The sequence below is a fragment of the Bombus huntii genome, chromosome 8 (genome assembly GCF_024542735.1).
Source record: "Bombus huntii isolate Logan2020A chromosome 8, iyBomHunt1.1, whole genome shotgun sequence".
In the NCBI taxonomy this organism is placed as follows: domain Eukaryota; kingdom Metazoa; phylum Arthropoda; class Insecta; order Hymenoptera; family Apidae; genus Bombus; species Bombus huntii.
Window position 1 is genome coordinate 3,326,423 of NC_066245.1, and position 23,538 is coordinate 3,349,960.

A 23,538-nucleotide genomic window follows, 5' to 3' on the forward strand; every position below is an offset into this window, starting at 1 on the left:
TATATGAAACAATTAGCTAAATTTATCGTTTCATATTATAAAATACATTTTAAGCATTTATAAATATATACATATAAAATAAACAATTAAAAATAGAAATTTATAAAACCATGTATTCAATGGGCATTATATAATAGTAGAGGTAGACAATTTAACAATATGTTGTGTAAAATTTGTCATTTTATTGAAAAAGGATTAATAAAAACATAAATTACCCAAGTAATATTTCGCTATTTTTTTTATCATATCTTCATTTTTAAATCGTAGTAACAGAAATACTGTAACCTCATGATTAAGAGACTATGCTTGATCTTCATCATGATTTAGAAATTAATAAGTTTACAATTGAACAAATAAACATACACTTTTGTTTGAAAAAGAATACAATATAACAATATTAACTTCTACATTGTTGGCAATAATATTTTATAGCTAGTGCTATATATATTTTAATTTTTAATTTTTTGTTACTTTCGTAAAAACAAATGACTGATAACGCTCTCATGCATTTTCAACTGAAACGATTGAAATATTGTTAATTGCATAATTTGGACGATAAATAAATATATGTATATATAGCACCAGCTTCTTTATCGATATGAAATATTGCATGGCACATTTGCTAAAAAGAAAATATTTTGTAACTGTATACATTCCTTTATTATTATTGCGTCAATGACCAAATGCCCGCATTTTTAGGTTTCAAGTTAATAGTTTTCTGAAATAATTTATTATACAACTCGGTAACCCGACGACAATCATTAATACAATAATTTCAATTTATTGTAGCATATGAAAGATGTCTAAAACTCTATAGCTTCATCATAGCAGTCATCACCCCCCTCTCTGTTCTTACCATCATATTTTTATAATTTACAAATATAATTTGATATATCGTCTTTGAAAAATACATCGCGCCACACACGCATATCACCACTCTCATATTTAGAGAATTTTTTTCTTAACAAAGCTAAGAACAGATCGAAAACTTAAGAATTAAGCAATAATGATAATAATCACTATAATAAAGATGAAACAATAATTATTTTAACATAATAATAATATAATTTGGAGTATAACATTTAATATACAGAAAAATTGTTAGCAATTATTACTTTATTCTTAATTTTCTATTAACTATTGATAGATATCCATAAAAGCGTCCTTAATGATAAAATATATTTATATTTCAAAATTTTTGACAATATTCGAATAAAGTAAAGCTTGTTTTAATAGTTACATCATTAAATTTACGTAATTACTAAATAAAATAAAATTCTATCATAATTATTAAATTTTGAAAGATATATTAGAAACTTAGACGCTTCCAAATAAGAAAAACAAATTTTGATTCAATTTTATATGTTCTTTATTAACAATTTGTTTACTTTTCATTGATTATTATGTAAGATTTGAAAAGGAAGATATGATGTAAACTCTGATTATAGAATAAGTAGTAAAAAATGTAATTTCGCTCATTAGATCAGAGATCTTAAAGCACTGATATTACCAGAATTTTTATGAAAATAGATACATTTTTTTATGCAATATTCATCCATACTTCATACATAATATGCGCATGTTGCAAGTTACAAGATTATTCACAAAAATAAATGATCTAAAATGATGATAATATTTTGTTCATATTTCGTAAAATGAGAATGGAATTATTCTGTAAAAGTTATTTTAAGATGGAAGAATGGAAGAACTTAGAAACTTGGTACTGAATTATTAAGCTGTTACAATGGAAGATATAATACATGTAGTTGATCAAATTTCCATATCAACACATGATGAACCAAAAGTGCATAGGACGTATTCCTAATCTTCTTAAAACTATTTTTATATACAAATGTTCTACAAAATTCTAATGATTTCTATATGTAAAACAATGCACGTTTTCAAAATATTGCATTCGCCATGAAACATTTTATGAAGATAACGCTATTTTGGAACACTTCTTAATATTTTGAACATATTTTATATGTGTAAATTTTGTAGTTACATGTCTGTTTATATACAAATTAACGTGCATATAAATATCCTTAAAATTTGTCAAATCATTAAAAAAAGATAAATGTAAGCTATATTATAAAGAAAATTCACAATGAATTTAGAAGTTACAATTACAGGAACAAACAGTATAACAGTTTCTGCACTTTGCAGAAAACAGACCTTCATAAGTATAGAGAGTGTGATGTATGTAAATATATTACAGAAGGTCGTGATGTTTTATATATCATATCTTATCACTTTATATTTTAAAATCATTTGTCTTTCATATTTCTTCTTCAGATCTTAATGTATCAGACCTTGTTATTACATAAGATTATCATGATACAAATGCTAGAACTAAATGTCTATGCACACAAACATTCGTAAATCTCTATTATCATGCTATTACAATGGCAAAGTTCGGGCTCACTTCTAATTTTTACGCGGGGATGAATATTTTACATGTCTGATGTTTATACGCAAGTCACCTTTTTACTTACCTCGTCGTTCACTACTATTTATCACTATAACTGCAATTTCTTGATTATACATTAATATTTATCTTCACCATTTGTCACAGCGTATTGTATTAACCCAATTTAAATATTTACTATCCTCAAAATACAATACTTAATTGTTTGGTCTCAAGACTGGTATTAACATCATGTCCATTAAATCGATATACCACTAAATGTTTAATGGTATTCAGGTATTGTATAAAATGAAACCAATATCGATTATTATAGCACCACTAAGATGGTATACTGCTCATTTGCACATCGCAAGACACTGTTTCAGAATTCCTTTCGGTTTTTTGTGTAGGCACCTGTGAATCCGAAATATTAGCAGTCATTCCAGATGATTGCGTTGTTGAAACACTTTCATTTGTTTCCTCTGCACTATTCACTGTGGAAGATATTGTTGATCTTGAACTTGACTTTATTTTTGCTTGATGTTCCAAATTATCTATTTCTGCCCAGATTGTCCTAACTTCCTTAAATAACTGAAAAAAAATCATATTGTTTTAATTATTATAATTAATCTTCAAGCAGTATAAAATTTTTCAACAAAATATTTACTATTTACTTACTTGATTTAACCATGTTTCATCTGCTAGTAATTCGTTTAATATTATTGTGGTATCTTTAAGAGGATCTTCTACTCGCTTATCTGCAACCCGTCTTGCACACTCCAAAAACGTCAAATACTTTTGATGTGCTACTTTATTGTATAGAGCTACCTTTGCTTGACATACTCGACATAATAAAAAATCCTAAGAATTAAATGATTAGCGAATTATAGTAATAAACTTTTAACAGTATTTATTAAAAGATGAACAATGAAGGAAAAATAATTTAAATACCTTTTCTTGAGGTATCCTTGGATCAGGCGGAGAACCTTCCAATGTAGTTGCATTATATGGTTGACCATACAATAGAACTCTAGCATGAATCTTATGCTGTTGGCACCCAGCACATGACTTTCCTTTATATTCAGTAAATGGTAAATCTTTAAGAACATTAAGACATGGCCAAGTTGATATTGCATTTATCACATTTGAACGCCATTTTGTTGTAGACAGAAATCGCTGTTTCCTTTCTTCTGTTACTTCATCAACAGTCTTAACGTTTGATAAGAAATAATCATCTGCTCGGATCAAAAGCAATTAAATAAAAACTGTGTATGTGAAATTATACACATATAATAATATTATTTTAATATTGAATAGCAATTATACCTTGTTCTTGAAATATTTCAGTAAGAAAATTAGAATCCAAAGCTTGTGAAATCAATGTTTGAACATACACTTCAAAGTTATCTTGATATTTTTCAGTGTCCTTCATAGATTTGTCAATGCATTCGCTAAAAAGAAAAGAGTGGTAATTTCTTTGTTTATGTACTTCTCAAATATTAATGAAAAAGAACTTACTTATCATCAATAATCATTTCGTCTCTCAAGAACTCTACTACAGTTTCCGTTTTGCCTTGTTGCCAAAATTTTACTGGAACTTGTTGATATATATGCCGATTTTGCGGTGCCCAACCCGAGTACTAAAACATAATTGATATGTATACATTAATAGGAAAGAAACGAACATTCTCCAAAAGTTTATTATGTATTACCGTAGATATGTTTCGATATAAAGTCTTGCCATTAGATTTAAATGGCTCATATTTTTGCAGTAACGTTTTGCCATCTATTCTCCAAAGTGGAGGATATTCTTCATCTAAATCTGCCTTGATTACGACAAATTCTCCTGACTGAAAAACATATGATAGAATGACAAAAAATTAAATATTTAAAACATTTCATTAAAATTTACTGTTCTTGTTTTATAATATCATATAAAAAGTTACCACGTCATCTAGTTCATCCTCAAAATGCTGCATGCAATATAAGAATATATTACAAATATAATTTACTTTACATATATATATATGATGAATATTTATAATCTGTATTGTTCAGTTCTATGTATTATTCGGTATACATGAATCGAAATTATATAATAATAAAATCATTATATTATATACCTTAAATGGTGAAATATCAATATCTTCATCACTGATACACGCTAAAAGTTTTTCGTCTATTTTACAAGACAATTTTCCAGTGACATTAGAAGTTTTGGATGGTGTTTCATGTTTTTTCCTACTAGACTTCTTTGAAATAACAATATCACTGGAAAAATAATCATCTTCTTCCAGAACTTTTCTACTTTTTTTAGTAATGACAGGTCTCCCACGTTTTTTCTTTTTTTCCTCCTCATCTCCAACTAATCTTACAGCGGGCGTCCAAGCAGGATCAGAATCAGAATCACCTTGTTCTTCATCATTATCAAAATAATCTATACCCTGTTGTCGATCTAAAAATTGCTTTACCGAGGTTTTTTCCTTCGCCTTTCTTCTAGATGTTTCACGCCTTGGAGGTAAAAGTAAAGGATCTACTACAAATATATATATATATAAAATTATTCAATTACGAAATATGTCTTGATCTGGAAAAAGGAAAGAAAAAAGATATATATATATATATATATATACATACTACCTTCTTCATGCTTTTTGGAAATTTTGCCACTTGTGGTAATTACTGCTGCTTCTGCTGCTGCAGCAGCTGCTGCAGCTCTTCTTTTTCTATCTGTTGGTCCTCCAGGTTTAATTGGTCTCCCTTTTTTAGATTTACCTTCTGGTTTCATAGTTATTATTTCTGTTACATTGGAAGTATTCGTATTTGATACTTTTTTATCTGATTTTTTAGGCGGAAATAGAAAATCGTCATCGCTAGTAAAACCATCATCACTTGAATCAAAATTCTGCTTCTTCCGTTCTTTGGGTAAAGGAAAATAACGTGGATCATTAGTATAATCAATTACTGGTGTTTCTTTAGGTGGAGGTGGTTTTTCTGATTGCATCTTTACTGTTTCTTCATTTGTTGAACTTTCTATTGATCTATTAGGTTCTACAGGAATATAAGGTTTTGACCTGCTCCAAGTTGCTTTCCTACCACCACGTATTGCAGGTGGAGGTGAAGGTTCTCTTTCTCCTTGTAAAAATTTCAAATAACTTGTCATAAATCCTGAATTAGGATCTTTATTAGATTGTTTAAAATCTTTATTTAAGATATTCATGGTTTGAATTGGTTGCTGATTTTGTTGTAAAAAACCTAGTTCTTCCTCAATGTTAGGAACAATTACTTTAGGTTGATCATCTCTAATATCTTGATTAAAATTAGTATTTTGACTTGCTGTGTTTTCACCAAAACCAATAGGAGTAATCTCAACAGAAGACTGAAATTCGTGTGAATGATGATGGCTTGGTGGAATATGAAAAGCAGGGAAATATGGAATAGGAGGTGGAGCATGATGATGAGACACCATCAAAGATTGATGTTGATGTGCTGGAGTACCAACAAAATTATTTGAATGATGCAAAGTTGATTGTGAACTGAAAGCACCTGTTGCGCCAGGAAACATTTTAGCAGGAGGTGGAGGTAAATTCCATCTTTCAAAATCAAAATAACCATTTTGTTGTTGTTGATTTGTATTATGATGTGCAGGTGGTGGTATCCTACTTAGGTATTCTGTCATTGTTGTTGTTCCACTTATTTCATTCGAAGAATTATGTCCACTTTTTTCTAAACTCTTTCTTTTCTTATTTGTAGTATCTACTTTGCGTCGTTCTTCTACTTGCTTTTGTTGTTCGGTTGGAGTAACAGACACAGTAGTTTGTTGTTGTTGTTGTACTTGACAAGAACCTTGTTGTAATGTCTGCAAATTCTTTACAATACTCATAGGATCTCCCCTACAACTACTTAAATCTTGTAAAGTTACTTGATTGGAGTCAAAGTATGATTGTTGTCTGTCAGAAACATTTAATACTCGTTGTACTTGATGTTGAACTGGCAAGGTTTGAGGATTTACTTCAGAATTTCCACCAGTATATAGAGTAACAGAAAATTTTCTATGACTATTTGCTTGTCGATTATCATTTTCCCAACAAATTTGTTTCTGAGCTTGTGAAAAATCTTGTTGCTGTCTATCATAATTTTTGCTATCTGTGTTATAATTAGTTTTATTTTCAGCAGTACCTAAAGCTCTTGTGATAACTGATGAATAAACAACCTGACCTTGAGACGCCGGTCGTGGAACAGTAACATCTAATGGTGATGGTGGGGTAACTTGTTGAACAGTTCCTTTATATGGTGGTCCACTTGAACATTGATTTCCATTTTCTGTATGTTGTTGTAAAGGTGAAGGAGAAGATATAGTAGCCATTGGACTATTATACATAGGATAAGCAGGGCTTGGGACATGTCCCAATGGACTTGCTTGTGAATGCGCTTGCAATGGACTTGGCCTTCTTGGTACAACAACACTACAATCAGGTCCATTTTGTGTTGAATTGTTAGACGAATAAGCAGAATCAGTGGAAGTTGCAGATTTTGATCTTCCTGAGTGATGATATTCAGGATCAGTTGTAGATCCTGTTAGATAATGTCTATATGATGTTTGTTGCTGCTGCTGTTGTTGTTGGCTTAAAACATGAAATTGCTGTTGTTGTTGTGATTGTTGAGAATGAGTCTGTAAGTTGCTATTTGATTGAGTTCTTTGATTATTATTGAGTTTTCCACTAGTGTTTGTACAATTTGTATTATTCCCAGCAGTATAATTCAAACCACGTGAATCCATGATGGAAAAGCTGATAGGAGATGATTGAGTATTATCATGAGATGTTTGTTCGTTTCGTCTATGTTCACTACTGTGTGTATTTAATTCTGGATAGATTTTTGTCTGTGCTTTAGTTTGTATGTTCTGTTGAGATGTAGAAGTTGCTTTATTTGGAGGTGAAGCAAAATTTCGTGTGGACTGCTTATCTTGAATTTGTGAAGACACAGATCTGACAGATGTATTTAAAAATATAGTTGTTGATGCAACTGACCTAGCAGGTGGTTGAGGAATTCTATACTCTTTATTGGTTGCATTATTTGTAGTTGAAACAATGCATGATTGTTGATGTTGAAGAGTAGGTTGCACTTTCCCATTTGGAGTTTGATTTCCATTTCCAGTGGAATAATTATTTGCTAACGTTTCGGAACTAAATGTAGTAGGTACTGATTGAAAGAAATTTTGATTGCTGTTTGTTTGTGATGTAGATACTACTGATTTCACATTTACTGCTGGTGATTGAGGCCTTACATTCACTGCTTTTTTATTATCTGGGAAATTAGATGATTTAAAATCTGCAGCAGGAACAGAAGATGTAGATAATTGAGAATTTAAATTATTTATAGTTTGTGTTGTAGCAAATTGAGAATTAAACGTATTTTCATAAACACCACTAGCTGGCTTTGTAGTAGATGGTCCTGGAGATGAAGGAACAACACTTTCATGAGGCAAAATACCAAATGGACTAGGTAATTGTGTATTGTTCTGATGAGTCCAAGCCAATGTAGATGTTGTAGGTGACGTTGCTGCACCCTGGTGTTCAAAAAACGTTGGTTGATGTGCTGAACTATAATTTTCTCTTAATACAGGAATATCAGATTCTGTTGTAGTATTTTGTTTTGTTACTGACACTTGTGCCTGAGCAAGAGCTTGTCTATGTTGAGTAACATAATGTGCTTGTTTAGGATTAGGATGATGAAACAATGGTGTAAAAACATCATATCCCACAGGGGGTGGAGACAAAAACCCCCCTGGGTTAAATGAAGATGGCTGACCCGCCAGAGTTGCTGTTGTATGAGCAGCTTGTAAAAGTAATTGTGACGTTGTTGTTGAAGGAGCTGCTTGAGTAGCAGCCGTTGCTAAATGATGAGATACAAAGTCACTGCTTGTGCTTGAAGTCGCTGGTTGAAATGTACTGGTAGCACTACTTGCAGTAAGACGATTATATGATGCATACCACGGACGAACGGGATCCATTACCCAAGCTTGGCACGGTAGTGCCTAGCCTGCTTGGTCCACGTACAGCAGGCCTTTGTATGTAGAAATGTTACACATATAGTTACTGACATTCATAACACAACTCTTTGTCAAATCTTTTGTATATCTATTTCTTGTATATAGATAGAAAAAAACTACCAAAAACTTTTTCACTGTATATATAGTCTATATATCTTTATCCAATAATTAGGACTGACAATATGATATAATAGTTCCTCCATCTTTTTCTGGAAAAATACACAGTCTTTATATACAATTTAATCAAACATAAAATAAGTATTATATAGAATAAATTATAAATATTTTACTTGTTTATATATATATATATATATATAATGCATTTTGTATTATATAAGATACTTAAACACCTGATTTTTTATTTAAAATACTAATATGACATTGTTGTAATTACCCATTAGGCTTTGTGACTAATAAAAGATTTTGTGACAGAAAGAATAATATCATTTGCACAAATATTATTAATACAGTGAAGAAAATTTTATAAAAATATTTAAAAAGATATTTAATATACAATTGTATAATACACCATCTCAACGTCATTTAGTATATAAATTGTCAAGTGATACATCACAACAATGGATATATAACCAATTTCTTTATCACAGTCTTCACTTGTTCGTTTAGAGTATTGCAATTAAATAAATACATAAATTAACCAACTGAAATTACAATAGCACATAATTATATTTTTAATAAAAAAAATACTCACTTTTTCGTAAAATCCTCTTTGCATCGCACAACACAACGTGTGCTACTAAGGATAACAAGAGAAACAGATACAAACTTTAATGCATTGCACAAGTTTCACCGTTTGTAAATTGTAGAAACAGTGGTCTAAAAAGAAACTAACAACAAATGTGCGCCGCTTTTGAAGAATCGGAAAGAACTCAATGTAGCGTCTTTTCATATCCTATTGTACTAAGGTCCTTAAATGTTTTATATGTATACTCATATAATCGCTTTTCATTCATCAGGGGTAATGAAATCGCCACGTTTTTTATTAAAAGCGAATGCTGAAACGATGATTTTACCTTTAATAATAAATAGCCATATGTCTTGGATATCAATTACATTTGCCGGTGTATAAGATAGTATAACGTCTTGCCGAATAACACAATAAATATGGCTACACAAACTTGGCCAATGCACGACACTCGATCGGCTGGCGCTGTGATTCCGCTCACATGATTTGACCATTCGAAGAAAAGTGTACATTCCGGATACACCCTAGACTCGGTACTCGCACATACACCGTGGCGAGTTAATTTTGCATAGGGTCATTTATCGCGGGGAATTGAACAATATTACCCCGTAGTGCCCATTACAGGCCGCCATTTTGAACGAAATCAACAATAAACTGCGCCATCTACTGTCTAAGGATTAGAGAAAGGGATCAACAGGCGGGATTTTTCAAGAAACTCAGCACCGAACATTTTTCCACTTGATATACCTTACCTCCTTGATAACTTGCTTACTTGTAAGCAATTTCATTTCTCCTGAGAGATAGCTATTTTTTTGCATTAACCAGTAAGAATATACCTTAAACTTGTTGACATTTTTCTTATCTTATTATATATACAGTTTAAATGAAAATTGAAAGTTTAGATAAGATTTAAGAGACTTATGCACACATGTACACGATGAGTACATCATATGTATAACTTGATCAGTACCGTAATTTTATATTTTAATGAACTTGATATTTTAATAACAAGAGCAATTAGTCACATAATAGGATGTTATTAACTAAATACTAATTCATAATAATAACATTTATTGTAATGATAATGTAAGAATATATTTACAATCGATATTATAATAGTATTCATAGTGTAACTTCCGAGTATGATCTCAAAGGTTTTTTACTGATTAAGTTAGATATCACTCATTTCGGCAACTGCCAAATTATTGCTACTATAGAGAAAGTGAGCAGGCAGTTTACGAAATCTCGAATTGCAAATTGCTTTACCCAATAATATATATATATATAAAAAAAAAAAATAGGATTCAACAATTAAGACACTTAGTTGAGTATATCGCAGATATCGTAAAAAGTATACTGATGCCACTGTGCATTAATAGTTTGTAAATTTCCAGGTAAACAATATTTGTTTCGTTTATACTTTTTATAGAACATACTCTTCGTTCATATAATTATAATATACCAAGAAAAAGATTGATGTTCTAAATCCATTAACATGTATAGGAATATTTATAATGTAGAAATAAACATTCACAAAACGACGAAATTTACCTCTTAATACATCTTAATAATACAGTGGCGGTATCACAGCTACTTTGATATCGTACAATAGATATTTCTCTTAACACACATTCATCTACGTAGTTACATTTTATAAATTTTAGACGTTCCATACGCAATCATAGCTTTTTTTTGAAAATTTATAAGTATTAACTTTATTCTACATGTAATATCTTTTTATATGAATTTAAATTCTCGAAATTTTGTAGCTTCATCATATCAACCATTGATTAATATAAGACGTGCAACATGATATACAATAACCTATGAAAAGTAAATAAATAAACTATATGCTATATTATGAAAATATTAATGAAATGAAATATCGCTTGCAGATGGATCAAAGTAAAATATTTGTGAAAATTTTAAAACAATAATAAACACAATTATTTGTAAGAATAAATAAACAGTATGTGGCAGCATAGGATGCATGACACGATTCAGCTTTGGTTTTTGTGAAATACACCCATATTAATCCCTAATTATGGTAACATTATAAAATGCAATATATATAGGATGACCAATATTGCTTTGCTTTATTCACGTTGTTTTTAATTGTACGACAAATTATTCAATGGCTACCTCATTTGCATCTTACGTTGTTGCCAAACTGCAAATTTTCTATACGCTGTATTTAATAGTTGATTTAAATGACTTGTTAAATGTTGACTAACAGCAGAAAAATCTCGTTGAACACGATCCTAAAAAAGAAAACATCCAACATTTCTTGTGAAAAATATAACGTAAACCAATAAATGTGAAAAATTTATAGAACTTACTTCAAAAGGTTTAAGTTTAGCGGAATGAAATCTATGTAATGCTTCGTGCATTCTAATGGCTTTTTCTTCAAGCTGTGGAGTTGTAGGTGGGAAACTTCGCCAAAAATGCCTTAGAAGTTCACATGTACACACATATACATTACGTAGTTCTTTTTCTAAATCCTTTGGTATTAATTCTGTAATTGACATAAACGACATATTACATATTTTAATCAACTCGATTTACAATTAATAATATATACTCACGTCCAAGACTTTCTTCTCTAAAGCCTTTCATTAAAGAACCACCTGGAGTTAATTCTCCTAAGGCAGAGACTGCTGCAGCTGGACTAACTAATGATGTTGCTAATTGCCTTGGTATACTATTTCCTGCCAGCCAACCATTTACTTCCTTTCTTAATTGATTTAATGTCATAAGAAGTTCTTCAGACGTTGGTTCCGTATTACCATATCCTGGCACTGGACCATGTAAATACCTGTCTATATGATTCAAATTTAATGGTGCACTATTATTTGTATTAATATCATGAGTGGTATCAAGATCATCATAAATTAATTTTTCTTGTATTCTAAGCTGAAAATAAAATATATACATATTGTTATTGGATGTATTATTTTATATTAAAATGTATATGCATATTATAACTTTACTTTTTTAGTCTTTGGTCGTTCATCTAACTGATTAGACAGTGTTGTAGTTTTACTTGCTGATGGCGTTGATCCATTTAATTGTGGTTGAATGGATTGTGTAGATTGTTTGGCAGTGCTGGCCTTTAAAACCATGATACTGTGTTGATTAAATCTCTTAATCATACTTTGATGTACAATATTTCCTGAAACTTTGTCAGATTTACTAGGTCCATTCCCATAATTATCATCTAGAGTTTGATCCTCAAAAGAAGTTATATCCACCAATGGATCATCAATACCCGATTGAATATCTTTTTTAAGTTCTTGATCATCTATTTTGGCACATTCGGTAAAAAGATCCTTGGTCCCTGCATTGATACGATCTCGATGAAAATAATGTGACTGAAAGAATTTTGTCCAAAAATCGGATTCTGTCATTTTATGAGGCACATTTTCTTGATGTTTTCTTTTTACTGCTGGATAAGTCTTAAATATACACTCTATAATATCAACAGTTAAATTATATTTCAATCCATTACAACCATCAGTTTGTGGTTTTATATCAGCCTATAAATAATGTATTGAATTATTCATTAATTTATTCTTCTAGTATGTGATTTGTATTTTAATAGCAAAAAATTCTTACCAGAAAAGCACTATTTACTCCTATTTCTTGTCTTTGACTTTTTTTAGCTTGGGTATATTCTGCAGCATGTTGTGACCAAAATTCTTCAGATGAAATAACTTGTGTAATAACCAAATCTCTGTATAACTGAAGCAGTACAGGATTTTCTTGAAGCATTCTGTTAAATAATACATTTTAATACATGAATGATATAGATATATTTTAGTATAGTATATGATAGTATATGAATAGTATAGATATAAATATCACTGTAATATGAAATACCTTACCTATTTTTTTCTTCCAATTCTTTATTTACTTTTCTTTTAAATTTTGGTAATAATTGCTGAAGTAGTTCTTTTACATCATCACGATCTTTAATTTGTGCCTCTTGCCCATTTCTGTTTACAAAATGAAATATAGACGATGAACCATCATGTAATACAACTTGTAATTGTATTTTTGATTTTCCTTCTGGTGATATCTTTTGTACTACAAAGAAAGGTATAGTGTAATATATTAAATTTCAAAGAGTTACTTAATATCAGTAAATATAAATTTTCCTTTTGATAATTTTCCAATTGTACTGCTCTATTAAACAGAAAAGATTAAACTATAAATATATATTTGATATATGTTAATATAAAGAGATAAATATAAATAATTAAATTATTAGTACATCGAAAGTAAAACATGTAGTAAAGTTATAGTAAAGCGAGTTTTCTTTAATAATCTTTTTATTGAACATTATTTTGATCTTTACACGAATGTTCTTACACTTAATGTCAGCATATTTGTGACTGACTGATACAGTGTCTCTGTTATCAAGCATCCAGGCTATTCTTTCATTCATGACATATAAAGTGCCATCTCCTTTTTTATAACGAACTTGTCCTACTTGCATTAGAACATCTTCCGATGATGTAGTCATGGTGGATGTAATATATAATATAATTCTTCTAAAAATGATAAATACAATCCTAAAAAATATATTTAAAAATAAGTATGTTATGTTTACAAGAAAGACCTATGAATATATAACTATATGTAATATTATTAGGATAAGTATATCCTGATATTTATAAGTCTCCTATATAAATAAATGCATAAAAATAAAGAATCTTGTTTTATATTTGAATTTTATATTCATAAATTTTCATGCCAATTAAATCTTTATCATAGTATCATATCATAATATAAAAAATTAGTTTCTACAAAATGATTAATTTTTAAGAAATACTCAAATACTTAATATTTGAAATCATAACAATCCTATAAAATACTGAAGGAAACAAATATACATGATGTATAACTATTTGAAAAAAAAATTTAATTCAAATATTATTGCACTTAATGAAAATTTATATATTTATGAAAAAATTATTACTTTAAAAAGTTTCGTGAACTTCGTATGATCTTCGTATTAGTAAACAATATAAATGTATTGAACTTCTCAACGTTCTAAATAAATATAATTGTATTTATCTTTACAATTTCCGTATAAAATAATGTAACATATTTGAATTATGCAATTTTAGATAAGATGTATTAATATTTAGGAATTACGATTTATTTGTCGCTGTGCGTCCTTGAATGTTACATTACAACATAATGACTTAAAAAAAAATTTCGTTAATAATATCTTATAACATATAGTTATGCAAAATCGATTGTAATATTATAAACAATGAGATCTTTGAAAATCGAGGAAAAATGCTAACTCTACATCGTGAACTAAACACTGATGCGATATTACCCGTGACTCACTTTTTGATTCATTAATTATGGTTATCAATACGAAAAACGCTTTTTGTATAGTTCAAGGCACAGAACGCGTGTTTTTTAATCGTTAGAATAGGAAATTTAACTATAATAAGTCCATTTACCGGTGTTAAAGTGCGAAAAATCGTGGAACACTGCAGAAGCCCGTTGGGCGGCACGGCCATGTGCAGAAACACACATCAGTGGACGCATCGCGAAGCAAAGACGGCTGCAAACGAATCGTCGGTACGAATAGCACCATCGACCTGCTAAGACTACCGCACTCTGTTGTTCGACTAAACTTCTGTAACGCTTCCTGTTGTTAAAACATTCCTTTCTTATTTCTTTCTTATCTGAATAAACATATCGCCTGTAACTATGCACTATATTCATATATTCTGAATTGAAATAATTAATACAGATCCAAGTGACAAATAATGATATTTTCTTTCACGAAAGTTATGAATTTGACTCAAACAGCGTAAGTTATATCTGTAGAATATAATATAAGCATGCGTAGTTACATGAGGGCGCTGAAATATACCTGATTTTGATAATTATAACACAAATCCTACGTATTTATAAATAAATGATATAGCAATATACAAATTAGAAATTTTTATTAAGTGAAACAAGTAAAGATACCAAATATTGATGACGATTTCATATGAAGAAATAACTTTTTATGCATCGTAATAAAAATATACGCAAAAAAGATGCCCTCTATTTTAATTTCATAGAATTGAGCAGAATATAAATTACAGTGCACTGATTGGCTGCTTCTTATTCGCGTGATTTGTAAATATAAAGTCATTTGCATCTATAATATATTTATATACGCACAATCTGAATTAATGTGCTATGTAAATATAGTTTATTGATAACGTATAATTTTATGCATTTATTTTGAAACTAATTTCATTGCAATTGCAAAATAATATACTAATAAAAACACAAAGTTTTATATAAAATACTAGACAAATTCGAGTTGAAAACAATAAAAAATAATATCACAATGTTAGGGATATTTGACATGGAATTTTTTTGCCAATAAGTATGTCATATATGTTACTGCTATAATCATTGATTTTCCTAATATAAATTTGAAATTTATAACATTCGTACTAAATACATTCTATATTTTCATGATAATGACAGTTAGTCAGGAAGGTATAAATGTATTTTATTAGTATTATATTTTCCTCATAATTAAAAGCATATTCTCTCTCTCTCTCTCTCTCTCTTTCTATAACGTAACGTATCTGCTAATAAATTTAGCTTAAAATACTTTATGCTAAAAAAGTGCTATTTATAAATAGGATTTAAATACGTCATACAAAAACAAGAGCGGCAAAAGATATGTTTTGGATCAGGATGTCCCCGCGATACTTCAAAAAAAAATATGACTCCATTTATGAGATATTATACATTAGAAGATCATCCAAGTGTAACACCTAATTCATATGATGTTTTAAAATCATTTAAAACAATTATAACTAAGGTATAATCAGTCGTTTAGAATATACAATATTAATTAATTACAGATTTGGAATATTTGAAATAAGTATAATATAATTTTATATTACATATTTTGTTTCAGCCTTGTTCTCATAGTATTAGTAAGAGAGGTTACAGTGGCATTGCTAGATTTGGTAAAAAAGTTGAAGTGAAAGATATTTATCCATCGCCATTAGATTACAATACTTCTATATTTCCTAAACTAATACATAAATCAAAGTATCCATTTGATTCTAGCAGCAAAAGACAGACTTTTGTCGACAATACAACTCCAGGGTATAATAGTAGTATAAGTGGAACAATTGTTATAATCACTTATCGTGTATAAATTAACATTTAATGTACAATATGTATATATAGCCCAGGAATGTATGTTAGTATTAAAAGAAAAGGTCCTACATTAAAACACAGTTTTGGTGGTAGTGTAAAAATGAATCTTGGAGTAAATCTTAAATGTTGTAATCGAAACACAGATATTTGCAAGATATGTGGGACAAAACCACTTGGTGATTATTGGCATTTAAAAAATGAAATATTTTTATGTAGGCCATGTATGATTAAAGAATATGAGAAGGAAACAAAGTTTAAACAAAAAGAATTAGAACAATTTCGTGTAAGATTTTATTTTAATTATGTACATGTGAGAATGTATACACATTTAATTATTCATTCATTTCTCTATTTATTTTAGAAAATACGAGATTGTTCAATTATGCATCAACATGAAACTACAACTGCAAAAATATGGTTGATGCATCCTAGACGAGCTGTACAATGGATACACAAAGAAGCTTATCTTTCTACTTACTTCAATGAATAATTTGATTTATACTCTATATAGTTTGTATTAATATAAAATTTTCTATTTTAAAAATTTAACAAAACAGGTGAGGTGTAATTTTAATATCTACTTCTGTTATGTTCTATGAACAAATAATTATTTATTAAAAAATTTTATATTTATTTGACATGTTATGGATTTAATTAATAATTTATTTAAAAAATTTCTTTTTATTTGTGTACACAAAAAAAGTATATGAAAAATAGTTAAATTATGTATTTATATAAAAACACATTAAAAACATATTCTGAATAATATTATTGATTTAATTAATAATGGATTCTTTATAATGTATTTCCATAGTGATATTATTATTATGTATGTGTGATAATAATTTTATATAAATATCACTTTTTTTAATAAAAAGGTTAGTATTCTGTATTATCTTTGTATTAATGTATCTAAATAAGATATTTTAAACGTCAAATATTATACTGTAAAGCGATAGAATTTTATTTTTATATCTATTGGGTTGGCAATTAAGTGATTACGGATTTTGTCATTAGATGGTAATGGTAAAATCCGTAATCACTTAGTTGTCAATCCAATATTTACTGTATGCAATAAGAAAAATATGTATAATGTAGTCAAGATATATATTTATAAGTGTAAATTATGATTATGATTATAGATGTGTGTGTAATAAATTTATTACATATTAGTTATAAGTATACTTGATTATGAGTGGAGAATTTCATCTTCTTGTTGTGTAATTAATGGATTTTTATTATCTTCTATAGGGTTACCACCATCAGGCGCTTGCCTTGAAAGCACAAGAAGAGATGTTTCAGAAGATACAGAGTCGCCATTTTCAATTACTTCTGAATCAATTGATTTTATTATTGAATTGTTAATTGATATAGTTGTAGTCGATTCTGTACTATTACTTGCCAATAAATCATTGTAATTAGTATTATGGAGAACAGTTAAATTAATACTATTATCAATATTTTCTGATACTCCAGATGGTATCGTTTTAAAACGTTCAGCATTTGCTAGAGATAAATTAGTTTCCACCGAACTATGTATTCTATTTAATCTATTACTTATTGATTTATTAAACACTTTACTGTATCGATTATCTAATTGTTTGATAGTTTCTTCTTCTAATGGTGTATGTGAGTAATGTAAATCAGGTACTAAATGCTGATATAAAAGAGGATTACAAATGTTATTTAAATCCATATGACGAATATTTGAAGTTACAAGATACGTTGTTAATTCATCACATTTAGATGTATTGCTATTTTCTTCAGCAATTAATTCTTCACGAATTACTTTCGATACTTTATTAGCAGTTTGTGAGTGCATAGATATCTCAGATGAATTTTTATCATATGTATCAACCTCTGACTTAGTTGTACAATTATTTATAGGATTTTCAGAGTTTTGGATAGTTAACTCATGTATGTCATCCATTTGATTACATAATATAGATGTTTTGTGTTCTTGGTTATATTTATTACTGCCTTGTAAATTATTACTACTTGGTAAATGTGTTAATACATTAGTAATATTTTTTTCCATTGGTATAGTCTTAGTCAAACAGGTTTGTGTAGGAAACTGCAGAGATAGTTTATCAAGTAAATAATTTATATGTGCTTTTGCTCCTCGTTCTGGGTAATCAGTGAAAGTATTGTCTAATGGTCTACTATTGTGCACTAAATGTTCACTTTGTTGTATTTCAGAATTGTCATTTGATAAATTTCGTTTACTATAAGAATTCAATATTTTAGAAGAATCAGATTTCATTATTTCACAACTAACTGCATTGTTGTAACTAATATAAGTTTGAGACAAAAAATTTTGAATACTCGTTTCATTTGATGTATTTTGGTTCTCGTTTTCTGTAGTACTTGGATTGTGGCATATTCTGCTATTGTAATCTCTTGTAGCAATAGATAGTATTGGAGTGGTAATTTTACAATCGTTATTTTCATTATCGCTACTTTGTTCAATTAATTCAAATTCATTTTCTAAATCATCTTCGAAAGCCGTATTTGTGACATCACGTAATCGTGATTCTAGGCGTTTTGTTATTTCATCTAATTCTGTTAATTTTTGTCTATAAGAAATATGAACACCACGTTTATAATTGTATGATAATTTCATTGTAAATTATTGAAATGTAATAAAATTTACTTACTTTAAGGATAAGGATAAGAATGACATAGATACATCTTCAAAATCAATGTGAGTGATAGGATCATTTAATTGATTTTCACTATGTTCTGATTTCTCTTCTTCCTGTGTAACTGTTGATGAGATATTACTAGTTTTAGTTTGTTCTGTATCATGAGAATGTGTTTCATACATATGTGTATGAAATGGAACCAAATTTAATTGTGACATAGAACATATTGGTAGTCGGGTTGCACTTAACAATGTCATAGGTTTTCCAAATAATGATAAATTAGCTAGTGGTGTTATACATATCTAAAATATAAATAGTATAGTAAAGAGTAAAATAAACAATAAGTAAAAACAAATATAATAACATATACATATACATATATATATAATAAATAATACTTTGATTTGTCCGTTGCATTTTCCAGTAAAGTCCATTATATGAAACCAACCAGATACTGTCGGAAAGCCACTAATTAAAACTGAAAGATCAATAGCAGAGAATCCAATAACAATATCTTTCTCTAAGTTTATTTCCATACTATTATCTGTATCTAATATTCGCCAAATTTTTAGAATCAATCTCTTTTTATCCTAAAAAAAGAATGTTTAAAATTATTTAAAGGGGAAAGGATTTTTTATAAATAAATTAAGAAAATTACATACATGTAAAAGCAGTTCTGTCGGTAATGCTGTATCACATTTCCAATTCCATTTAGGGTTGCAACTATGTGGAAACATATTAGTAATCATATACGAGTTTGAAGCTTTTGTATGATCAGATTTAATGGCCTGAAATGATACGTATGTACTTGGTTCAACAGTTTCATTAATTTTTTCTACTTTTGGCAAATGTAATGCACACTCAATCTCCACAATAGCTCTAAACATTGTTTGATTATATGTGGAATTCGTTGATTCATTCTCTACATGATTTATAGTTGATGATTCAAATGTTGTATTACTGTGATTACTTTTTGGATGTTGATCAGTTTCTTCATTGTACTCAGCACCAACTCCAACACTCCTGTATGTTTCTGTTGGTAAATAAAGATTGTGTTTAACGCTATTATTATCACTATCATCGGAACTGTTATTAAAGTTCAATTCGTTTGAACATATCTGTCTTGTGTTCGATTGTTGTTTTTCTTCAAAATTTATCTCAGTCTGTATTGCTTGATCTATTTTAATCTTATTAACATTTAAAACTTGCGTTAAATGATCAACTGTATTTTGTAGAATAGAATGTCCTAAATTTGAAGTTTTTTCTTGTGATTTTTCATTAAATTTGAACTCTTTAACAGTTGAGATATCTGTTTGACATTCTTGAGTTTTCGAATTTGAAATATACAACTCTGTTTCATCTTTAATGAAAGCATGTATGCGAGGAGTATTTTGTAAATAATTTGTAAAATCAGAAAATTTGTCTAAATGCAATATTTGTGACGTAGCACTCATAGTTTGCAAGTTTCTTGACTTCTTTAATAACGTAATTTGTTCAGCAGTTCCAAGAGCTACCAGTGCAAACAACTGACCAGAAGATTGACCAGTTACAGGATCTATAATTGGTACCCAGCCATCCACACTCACCACAGGATACTAAAATGATAATTTATGTAAAGAATGAAATAATTAAGTTATACTAATCTAAAATGACATACCTTAGATAATAATAAATATGGTAATACTCGTGGATCTCTGTATGCAACATATAACTGATGTACAGATAATTTTGTTAATCCTAGTAGATTATCTATATTATTATTTCTTGAATAAACTTCAATGATTATGTAATTGTCTTTAATGCGTTTTAATAAATCACTGTCATAAATAAGGGGTACTAACTGAAATGTAAAATTTATATATATACATACACACACACATATATACATGAGAGATATAAATACTGAATACACAGAAAAATTTACTTGACAAAATTGGTAAAATGGATTTTTTGTATTGTTACAGACTTGACTTTTAGTCTTATCCTCTCTCCAAAATGCTCTGCATATTAAATAAGTATTTAATTCTGATAGTTCTTTCCCTTCCACTACATATATTAAACCGTGAAGTAAAACCTACACAGTAATCATTTCATCACTAAAAATAATTATTTGATACACATTTTTAGTATAATTCATATTTTTATACCTTATCTTGTATTCTATTTTTGTCATGTTTTATATCCGTTTTTTTATCATCTATGCTTTCTGTTGTGGATTGTGATACACACTTTGTAATAATTGAATTACTATCAGTAATTGGAAAATTTACTATTCCATCCGAAATTGTTAGTACTTCATTATCTGTTGTAGACTGATTTTTTGTAATATTCTTGCTCCCTTTATTTTTAGTTTCACTAAGTGATTCTGATGTATCCAAAATAGGAATGTTTTCTTTAACAGACATACTATCTAAAAAAATATAGTATATTTAAATCTTCGATATAAACATTCGTTTTCTACTTTATATATACTTACTAATGTACTGTCTTTCATAATGATTAGAATCTGAACCTAATTCTATAATTACATTTAATTCTCCTGTTTTTATTTCTTTATTAAGTATATTTAGATGTTGTGCGAATTTCCAACTTTTATTTTTTATAATTTCATTAAGATTAATAGTAGCATTGCCTAATTCAATTAATGATCTTTTATTGACATGACGAACAAATATTTTAAATTTTATTTGCAATGCTGTATAGTATTTTAGTTTTGATATTCTATATACACTGTTGTGATTAAAATAAACCACTGTAAAAGTATATTAATTAATTTTAAACATACATATATAATAAAATATATTATAAATATTCCATATGTTAATACTATCAATGTACCGTGATTTGCTTGTTTTTTAGAACATATTCTTACAGGTTTACTTTCCTTTTTGTCATTTTCTTTCATATGATCGAATATCATATCATACTGAACAAAATATGTTGCAGATGAAAAAATGTTATCATTATCTGTAAAAAAAATATGTATTTAGTTCATAAAAAGATGTTAAATATTTATGAATTCTATAAATTTACATACGTGATAATGAAGATGATTTTACACGTCTATAACCAGCAGGACTTAAAGTAAATGAGTCTACATTAATTCGGATATAAGTAGCAAAATCAAATAGTTCAGCATCTAGAATAGAACATAATTTTCATTAGTACAGTAAAATTTAAGAGACTAATATTTTTATTAAAAGCTTAATAAACCTTTTGAATCAATACACAATCTTTTTTCTGAAAGTGCATCTTCTATTAAGGAATTCATTTTTGAAGAAGATGTATTATTTGTTGTACTCTTATTATCATATCTAAATGTTTTTAAACTACTAGATGCAAGATCTGTCAAACTTGGATGTAAAGTTGTTGATTTCAATGCACATGTTTTACATTCAATAGATGACATCATATCTTTGCACAAAACACATTCATATAATTTTTCTTTATTTTTAGCAGAAACACGAGTTTGAAATCCATTATTTATGGAATTATCACTAAAACTAAATTCATCTTCATCATATGTTTCTTTAAATAAATCTCCTCTGAGCCTTTGAGCTCTTGTAACAATCTGAGCAACGAGTCTATCTGCTACTTCATTACTAAGTTTATTTACTGATTCTTGAAATTCCGTCCTTTTCAATTTTAAAATAGATTTGTAAGTATCATTTTCTTCGGGTTTTATTTTTTTGTTAACTGTACACCTATCGGATATCAAATAATCCTGATTCTTAAAATTATTACTAGTTGAAACTAAGGTATTATCAGTACCTTGCTCTTTTCCACATTTATGTGTTTTTAATTGCATACTAAAAGCTTTTGTCATATATTCTAACTTCATAGAAACATGAATTTCTCCTATTTTATTTTCATGATTACTTACAATAGGTACATATCTAAAATATGGTTTACAATCAAGGATCTCTAATAAATCTGTGATTTGTGATGTTCCAATAATTATATTAGTTTCTTTACTAACAACCAGTAATTCTACAGATTCACAATTCTTAATGTATTCTTCAAAGAGATTTATATTTGTACGAATAGCATAAACCTCAGTTGTTTCTTCCTCTGATCTTATAATATCTTTTGTAATATCTGCTGGTCTGTAAAAAAATGTATATTTTAAAATATATGCAATAAGATATAAAACTAAAGAGAAATAAATTATTTAATCAACAATATAAGAAAAGAAGCAGATAATTCATATAAAATAAAAAGTGACAGGTACTTTAATTTAGATTAAACATCATTAAAAATCACTTTCTATTCTTTAAATTATTGATATTAAAACTTTAGAGAGTAGAATAGAAATTATTTTATGAGTACAGTTTACCTAAATTCAGTTCTATCAGTTTCTCCCCACCAAGATAAAAATATTCTAATTTCACCAAAATTTTTCTTTGACCAAATAACTTCATCAATGACAAATTTTAAATAACCATGAATTTTGCCTTCAACTAACGGAGGCAAAGATTTTTTAAATTTCATCTTCGTATCCATTTATTTTCCGTAATATAATACA

At 28.4% G+C, this 23,538-nt stretch overlaps 4 protein-coding genes across 11 annotated transcripts; 1 reads left to right on the forward strand and 3 right to left on the reverse strand.

Moving 5' to 3' along the window:
- Nucleotides 1-162: 162 nt before the first annotated feature.
- LOC126868228 (uncharacterized) lies at nt 163-9,793 on the reverse strand. 4 transcript variants are annotated; one of them, XM_050623492.1, is made up of 11 exons: nt 9,534-9,792; nt 9,172-9,475; nt 5,048-8,668; nt 4,531-4,943; nt 4,354-4,380; nt 4,120-4,257; nt 3,926-4,047; nt 3,734-3,858; nt 3,359-3,642; nt 3,086-3,268; nt 163-2,998 (listed from the first exon to the last, which is right to left on the reverse strand). In XM_050623492.1, exons 3-11 carry the CDS (start codon nt 8,418-8,420, stop codon nt 2,747-2,749), a joined length of 4,917 nt encoding a protein of 1,638 aa, XP_050479449.1. In that variant the 5' UTR covers nt 8,421-8,668; nt 9,172-9,475; nt 9,534-9,792; the 3' UTR covers nt 163-2,746. The 4 variants fall into 4 exon arrangements, with proteins under 4 accessions (XP_050479449.1, XP_050479450.1, XP_050479452.1 ...); XM_050623493.1 differs by having other exon boundaries at nt 4,531-4,940; nt 9,172-9,792; XM_050623495.1 differs by lacking the exon at nt 4,354-4,380 and having other exon boundaries at nt 4,531-4,940; nt 9,172-9,793.
- Nucleotides 9,794-10,219: 426 nt separating this feature from the next.
- Nucleotides 10,220-14,956, reverse strand: LOC126868236 (general transcription factor IIH subunit 1). Of its 2 annotated transcripts, none has more exons than XM_050623509.1 (8): nt 14,527-14,956; nt 13,537-13,739; nt 13,050-13,251; nt 12,781-12,937; nt 12,156-12,701; nt 11,751-12,078; nt 11,505-11,680; nt 10,220-11,426 (listed from the first exon to the last, which is right to left on the reverse strand). In XM_050623509.1, the coding sequence occupies exons 2-8, from the start codon at nt 13,688-13,690 to the stop codon at nt 11,304-11,306; spliced, it is 1,686 nt and encodes a 561-aa protein (XP_050479466.1). In that variant the 5' UTR covers nt 13,691-13,739; nt 14,527-14,956; the 3' UTR covers nt 10,220-11,303. The 2 variants fall into 2 exon arrangements, with proteins under 2 accessions (XP_050479466.1, XP_050479465.1); XM_050623508.1 differs by having other exon boundaries at nt 14,646-14,953.
- Nucleotides 14,957-15,408: 452 nt separating this feature from the next.
- On the forward strand, nt 15,409-17,802 carry LOC126868259 (uncharacterized). Of its 3 annotated transcripts, XR_007690559.1 has the most exons (6): nt 15,409-15,690; nt 15,840-16,021; nt 16,121-16,314; nt 16,399-16,651; nt 16,730-16,925; nt 17,620-17,802. XR_007690559.1 is itself a non-coding variant. In XM_050623544.1 (5 exons), exons 1-5 carry the CDS (start codon nt 15,666-15,668, stop codon nt 16,856-16,858), a joined length of 783 nt encoding a protein of 260 aa, XP_050479501.1. In that variant the 5' UTR covers nt 15,409-15,665; the 3' UTR covers nt 16,859-17,540. The 3 variants fall into 3 exon arrangements, 2 of the variants coding, with proteins under 2 accessions (XP_050479501.1, XP_050479502.1); XM_050623544.1 differs by lacking the exon at nt 17,620-17,802 and having other exon boundaries at nt 16,730-17,540; XM_050623545.1 differs by lacking the exon at nt 17,620-17,802 and having other exon boundaries at nt 15,412-15,574; nt 16,730-17,540.
- Nucleotides 16,777-23,522, reverse strand: LOC126868225 (C2 domain-containing protein 3). 2 transcript variants are annotated; one of them, XM_050623479.1, is made up of 12 exons: nt 23,350-23,522; nt 22,227-23,119; nt 22,051-22,152; nt 21,852-21,980; nt 21,490-21,765; nt 21,161-21,423; nt 20,938-21,087; nt 20,671-20,853; nt 19,676-20,608; nt 19,412-19,603; nt 19,026-19,315; nt 16,777-18,944 (listed from the first exon to the last, which is right to left on the reverse strand). In XM_050623479.1, the coding sequence occupies exons 1-12, from the start codon at nt 23,514-23,516 to the stop codon at nt 17,558-17,560; spliced, it is 4,965 nt and encodes a 1,654-aa protein (XP_050479436.1). In that variant the 5' UTR covers nt 23,517-23,522; the 3' UTR covers nt 16,777-17,557. The 2 variants fall into 2 exon arrangements, with proteins under 2 accessions (XP_050479436.1, XP_050479437.1); XM_050623480.1 differs by lacking the exon at nt 23,350-23,522 and having other exon boundaries at nt 22,227-22,717; nt 22,897-23,039.
- Between the last annotated feature and the right edge of the window lie 16 nt (nt 23,523-23,538).

What these genes read in the sequence shown, in the direction of transcription:
- LOC126868259 (XM_050623544.1), top strand. Translation starts at nt 15,666, where the DNA reads ATGATAATGACAGTTAGTCAGGAAG. An exon ending in GTCGACAATACAACTCCAGG is followed by an intron (nt 16,315 to 16,398) that starts GTATAATAGTAG and finishes ATGTATATATAG; the next exon opens with CCCAGGAATGTATGTTAGTA. An exon ending in AAGAATTAGAACAATTTCGT is followed by an intron (nt 16,652 to 16,729) that starts GTAAGATTTTAT and finishes TATTTATTTTAG; the next exon opens with AAAATACGAGATTGTTCAAT.
- LOC126868225 (XM_050623479.1), bottom strand. Translation starts at nt 23,516, where the DNA reads ATGGATACGAAGATGAAATTTAAAAAATCTTTGCCTCCGTTAGTTGAA. An exon ending in ATTGTGTATTGATTCAAAAG is followed by an intron (nt 22,153 to 22,226) that starts GTTTATTAAGCT and finishes GTTCTATTCTAG; the next exon opens with ATGCTGAACTATTTGATTTT. An exon ending in TTCTTATCCTTATCCTTAAA is followed by an intron (nt 18,945 to 19,025) that starts GTAAGTAAATTT and finishes TATTTCTTATAG; the next exon opens with ACAAAAATTAACAGAATTAG.
- LOC126868228 (XM_050623492.1), bottom strand. Translation starts at nt 8,420, where the DNA reads ATGGATCCCGTTCGTCCGTGGTATGCATCATATAATCGTCTTACTGCA. An exon ending in AGGATGAACTAGATGACGTG is followed by an intron (nt 4,258 to 4,353) that starts GTAACTTTTTAT and finishes TATGTTTTTCAG; the next exon opens with TCAGGAGAATTTGTCGTAAT. An exon ending in CAAGGATACCTCAAGAAAAG is followed by an intron (nt 3,269 to 3,358) that starts GTATTTAAATTA and finishes TTTAATTCTTAG; the next exon opens with GATTTTTTATTATGTCGAGT.
- LOC126868236 (XM_050623509.1), bottom strand. Translation starts at nt 13,690, where the DNA reads ATGACTACATCATCGGAAGATGTTCTAATGCAAGTAGGACAAGTTCGT. An exon ending in CAAATATGCTGACATTAAGT is followed by an intron (nt 13,252 to 13,536) that starts GTAAGAACATTC and finishes CTTTCTTTGTAG; the next exon opens with TACAAAAGATATCACCAGAA. An exon ending in AACGACCAAAGACTAAAAAA is followed by an intron (nt 12,079 to 12,155) that starts GTAAAGTTATAA and finishes TTTTATTTTCAG; the next exon opens with CTTAGAATACAAGAAAAATT.